The sequence below is a fragment of the Xiphophorus maculatus genome, chromosome 23, assembly GCF_002775205.1.
Source record: "Xiphophorus maculatus strain JP 163 A chromosome 23, X_maculatus-5.0-male, whole genome shotgun sequence".
Lineage (NCBI taxonomy): Eukaryota > Metazoa > Chordata > Actinopteri > Cyprinodontiformes > Poeciliidae > Xiphophorus > Xiphophorus maculatus.
The window spans coordinates 13,551,057-13,556,839 of record NC_036465.1 but is presented as its reverse complement, the minus strand read 5'-3'; the positions used below and the strand labels follow the sequence as shown (position 1 = coordinate 13,556,839).

At 38.4% G+C, this 5,783-nt stretch overlaps 1 protein-coding gene across 1 annotated transcript; it reads left to right on the top strand.

The window, feature by feature from the left end:
- Window positions 1-1,946: 1,946 nt before the first annotated feature.
- On the top strand, window positions 1,947-5,214 carry LOC102227538 (protein RD3-like). Its single transcript, XM_023328923.1, has 3 exons — window positions 1,947-2,147; window positions 2,279-2,586; window positions 4,120-5,214. The coding sequence occupies exons 2-3, from the start codon at window positions 2,279-2,281 to the stop codon at window positions 4,490-4,492; spliced, it is 681 nt and encodes a 226-aa protein (XP_023184691.1). The 5' UTR covers window positions 1,947-2,147; the 3' UTR covers window positions 4,493-5,214.
- Window positions 5,215-5,783: the final 569 nt, after the last annotated feature.

Sequence of the window (5,783 nt, the reverse complement as noted above, 5' to 3'; positions counted from 1 at the left end):
GGCGGCACGAGGCAGGAGGGGGCTGATGACGTAGCAGGGGAATGTTTTGGGAAAGGTCCGCGTGGCGGGGTGACTCTCTGAGGACCTCTAGCGATGAAAGGATGTCACTGACTCAAGTCCCGTAAGAACGTCAGACATTCTTCACGTCACTGCACTAAATGATCATTTGTGTATTTTTTTTATATTAAACTCTATAATTACTCAAATATATATCTTCTACGGCTAAGTTCTGAATTTTGCTGTTAATTTGTGTTTTTATTAAAACACAGTTGCATAGTACCTAATTACTGTTTAGTGCGCACTCAGTATTTTCAATGTGTTATCCAACAGCTACTGTTTTTTTTGTTTTTTGATATATGTATTGATATTTTCTTTTTTATATTTTTAGTTTAGCTTGTATGGTGTTTTTTTTTACTGTATTTTGTTTTTATTCTGTTGTTTTTCCACTTCTGCTGCTCTCATTTCATTATGTCCGTGACGGCGTAAATTTGTGTGGGACTATTAAAGAACTATTTTTGTTTTATTAAAATAATGTTGCATAGTAATTGCTGTTTAGTACTCCTTCAGTATACTCCATATGTTGTCCATCAATATCTGTATTTCTTTATAAATATATATAGATTTTTTTGAATTTAAATTTCTAGTTTAATTTGTATGGTATTTTTTCTACACTGTTTTGATTTTTATTGTGTTGTTTTTCCACTTCTGCTACTCTTATTTCATTATGTCCATTTTCTGTTGTGTTAGTTGTAGGACTAATAAATGATTTTTTATCTTATTTTGAGGCAAATAATTCTACTCTATTCTAAACCAAAGCATTCTTTTCTTTCTACTTCTAAATTATGCACTGCTTTGTGTTGGACTATCATATATTGAAATAAATAGTACATTGAAGTTTGGGGTTCTGACAAATGACAGCATAAAAACAGAGACATGGAAGAACAATTTTTGAAGGTGCTGCATAAATAAAGTCTGGACTTCTCAGTATAGATGACAAGTAGTTGCCAAAGTTGAAGGTCAGGACTCATTTTGTGCCGTAAGCACAAAGTGAAAGGAACTGAGATGAGAATGGATAAAAATAATAATAAAAATATATTACTTGATTTTGAGGCATCTGTAATGATACCTTGCGGTGTGTAATTATGTTCTTGCCTCTTTCTGACTGAAATGTTCTTATAACAGGCCTAAGCAGTTAAGCATATTTCAGTCTACACACACTTAAATAGTCTATTAAATTCAATAGACCTGCTCTCAGTAATATTTACAAAATCATCTCTTCCTGCTATATGGCTGTACCAGGACTGAGAGTAGAGTAGTAATTAGATTATAACAGTCACAACAAGCAGTCATTCTTCCAGGTAGGCTGTGGATTTGAATGTAATCTGGGATTTGGTGGCTCAGTGCTGAGTGGTGTGGAAACCCAGAAACTGGCCTGATGTTCCTAACCTATACTGAGACAGACTGCTGAGTATTTACAGGTGATTGTTATGTCATGTCACTGTGATGATGTGTAATAACTCTGGTATTACCGAGAATATCTGAGAAAAATATCAGATATTCAGTTTTTAATGTTTTGCGGAAGAAATAAAAGTTTGAAACGTGAACATTTTCTTCAATGCTTATCCAAGATTAAACTTGACAGAAACTCTGAACACTTTCCTCTTTAAAGACACATAAAGCCGCATCAAATAAAAAGCTTTATTAATTGATGTTGAAAAGAGAATAAAGAAATGTAGCTGAATGAAAACAGATCAGCTTGATGTCACCCCTGTCTGTGCGGTTATGTAAAATGATTTCCATCACTCACGCTGACGCACCCGGCTCTCCCTGCAGGCGTGCACTCATGTCCCAATAAGCTCATCTCGTCACTCTATCTTTATTAATACGGGACGACATTTATTCTCAATCCCAAACTCACACACTCACTCCACACACTCCTCAAAGTATTACCTGCGCTGTCTGCCGGGGACCTCCACAGGTAGCCAGGCAGTCAGGCAGCTGTGCGCCACCAGCTGGAGTCTCATTCATCCACTCTGCCCATGGAGGTCTGCTCTTCCTTTGGCTGCTGACAGAGTCTTGACCAGACAACTGAGGGATTTCTGCCAGATAGAAACACACCACCGCTTTGTACATTCACTGTCATAAAGGTATGTGAACGAATAAAAGGGGAGAATACTCATGTGTTATTATTTGGCTGTTTGCTGTGATTTTAATCCACTTTTTCCACGTAAAGGTTGTTTATTTTGTCACATTGTGAGATGTGATTTCTCTTTTCCAGATGTTTCCTTGGTCGGCTGTCTTCTCCCTTGAGCCCAAAGTGCCGGGTCAGCGCAGCACAGAGGAGCTGGTGACCAACACTCTGATGCTGGAGCTGGGCGCTATGGTAAAACGGACCGAGCGCATCCATTTGGAGAGGGCCACCGAGGGCCGGCGCCGGCGCCGCAGCTCCTCCTCCACGGCGGACTACAGCTGGCTGGCACACACCCCGACCCCTCAGCCCTACCAGCTCACCCCCAACGACCTGCTGGAGCTGCAGGACCTCTGTGCCAAGATCCCCCCTGCACAGTGCGGCCCTGTCATCGTCAGGTAAGAAACACTGAAGCAGGTGAAAGAGTCTATCAGGCAGGAAAACAAGCAGATAATTAAATTTAAAAAGGCGTAAAGTTGACTGGGGAGCCATAACAGGGATTGTAGTTTTTCTCCCCGTAAAGCAAAGATAAACTTAATGAACATGCGACTTCTCAATGTGCACTTTATTGTTCATTTTATTATAGTCCATTTAGTACTTTTACCCTATTTAATTTTCAAGTTAAGTGCTTTTCATCAACAATTCAGACTGATGGTCTCTAAAATCATTGTGAAAACGAGACAACTCTATAATATAAAATATGAAGAGAGAACTAAGGACAAGAGAATTGCAGAGTTGCAGTCTGGTAATCCCTTTAAAACTCTGAGCAACAACATGCTGATGCTCTCAGATCCTCACTACCTGTGAGATACAATGAGATGAAACTTACTCCTTCTGATCTCTAACATGTTTTCTTTTATTTTTATTTGTTTGAATTTAGCCGTGAGATCTACTTAAAAATTTTAACATGAACCAGCTTTTAAATGCAGTTTGTATGTCTTATCACTACTTTTGATTGGTTAGAAAGAAAATGAGAAACTTCAGAAAAAGCAGACAAGTTAGGGATGAAGTTGTAGAAAAGTTTTAAGCAAACAGATCTGAAAATGGAAAAGAACATGGAGATCCACCTCAGCTGGAGCAACCAAGAGGCCAGTTCTAACTTTGAAGGAGCTGCAGATATAGTTCAGATTGGAAAATTTTGTTGAAATTTCAACAATTTATACCCTACACAAATCTATCCTCTGTGAAAGAATGGCAAGACATTCCTGACAAAGTCCTGTTATCATGTAGCATACATACACAGCAAATGTGCTCTGATAAAATTCTTCTTTGGACTAAATACATAATGCTAGAAGAAACTAACACCCTGTGCCTAACATGTGAAACATGATGATGGCAATATCATGCTGTGGGAAAAGCTCTCCTTCAGCAGGATGCTACATCATGGACAACCCTAAAAGAAAAACTGGAGGCTGCAAAAAACCTCAAGACAGGAGAAGGAAGAGGGACGTTTTAAAAGATGTCACTTCCACCCCGATGGCTGCATCAACCCGCATGTTTGAAATGATTAATCATGATAAATCAATTATTGAAATATTCATCAACTAATTTAATAATCAATGAATTGTGAATTGGGGTATAGTGACTCTGAAAGGGTAATTTGATAATAGAACCACACAGTCAGAGCAGTAATTTAGCCTAAAATGTACAAAAGTTATATACATTTGGCATTTGCTACAACTGATCAAGAGCATAAAGAATGATGCTATTGCAATTTAGGCAAAAATAATTATTTTATTATTTAAAAAAGGAATTGAATTATGTGTTTGTGTATGTATTTCTAATATTGTACAAAATAAGCTTAAGAAATTAAACAAACATCTGCAGAACATGCCCAATTTTTTAAACCAAATTAATTGATTAATCGTCACAATATTCGATTACTAAATGGTATCTCTAATCAGATCACGTCTTCTCTTCTTCTTCCGCAGGTTTAGGAGGCTGGTGTCCCAGATGGAGCCTGAGGTTCATGAGGTTCCCCGGCTGTTTCGCACAGTGTTACGCGACTGCGTGGACGAGGTCAACGGCAACGATGAGGTCCAGCCACCGAGCGCGTTTTACGAGAAGCAGCAGCGCAGCAAGAGCCTCTCCTTCGTTACGTTCCGCACAAAGTTTCGCACCGGGCAGATGTTCAAGGTGAGCGGCTTGAGGGGCTCCAGGGGGAACCTGCAGCAGCAAGTGGATTGGTCCGACGATGAGGACGATGGAGAGAGCGAGGAAGAGGCCATGAGGGCCAGAGCGATGAAGGGGAGGAGCAAGAGCATGCCAGAGATCACCCCACTGGAGCAGAGCGCTCAGAGCTGAGACGAGGGGAGGAAGATTTGTGGTGGCAAAGGGAAGAAGCCACTAAGAGGAGTGAGGAAAGAAAAGTGAGAGTAAATTATAAGATGAAGACAACAAGACTCACTTTTCTCGAAACAGACGACGAAAAATGATGACGACAGCTGAAGCGTTTGACAATTTTACTGTTTCGTTCCAATAAACTTTAGAAACTCAGAAGCATTACTGTTCTGGTTGAAGGGTTTACTCTGTACTGATGGTTGAGTCCCAACCAGTCTTTGACCACGCAGCAGATCTTTGAGACAAGAGTGAGCAGGAATTATTTATTCTTCAAAAATGGTTTATTGACCATTCCAAACCTAGTTTTAGGTAACTACAAGGCCACAATTTTGCACACTGACCAATGACGACATTGTGACAGATCAGCACATCATCTGCAGCAGGCATCACGATCCCAACCTAACTCTTAATTTTGCAACCAGGTGAAACAACAACATCTGCTGACAAATTCAAAAACTCAAGCACTCTTTAGAGGTGGTGTAAAAGACATCTAATGAACTGTCCCTTTAAAGTATGTCATGCAACGGGAGGGTGGGGTGAGCATACTCAGCTCAGGCTGCTTTTCTGCTGATTCGGCAGATTCTGTCACTTTGTGAAAACTCTCCTGTCAACAAAGCTACTGCAACTCAACCTGAATTATGTCTGATGTTTTCATTTATTTTTTATTCTGAATGTGCACGCATGTATTTGGAGAAATATAAAAGGTTCTCATATAAACAGTGTGATTAAAATGCTGTTTTCTCTACATTGTCCCTGTTTTTGACTAAAACATGGTTCTTCTTAACGTTTAGGACTAAGTTTTGAGCACTTTCAGTCAGCAGACTAAAAAGGAACAATTAAACATCATTCGTGCAATGAGATTCTTGGGCTCAGAGATCTACAAATTAAAAATAATATATATATATATATATATATATATATATATATATATATATATATATATATATATATATATATATATATATATATATATGTGTGTGTGTGTGTGTGGGGGGGGTGTATGTATGTATATGGATGTATAAATAAGACATCAAGGTTATATCAAGATTATAGTGAATGATAATGTAAATATTTTAGTTTACACTCAGACTATGTAAATGGAAGGGATTAAATCATGTGTACTAACAAATATAGATAAATCCGCTTTATAAATGTGAGACTTTTTACAAAAAATCATTTCTGAAAAAGCCATGTTTGTTTTACAAATAACTAAAAGAAAAATATATTGGAAATATTAGTTTAACTTTAAGTTCAG

What these genes read in the sequence shown, in the direction of transcription:
- LOC102227538 (XM_023328923.1), top strand. Translation starts at nt 2,279, where the DNA reads ATGTTTCCTTGGTCGGCTGTCTTCTCCCTTGAGCCCAAAGTGCCGGGT. An exon ending in TGCGGCCCTGTCATCGTCAG is followed by an intron (nt 2,587 to 4,119) that starts GTAAGAAACACT and finishes CTTCTTCCGCAG; the next exon opens with GTTTAGGAGGCTGGTGTCCC.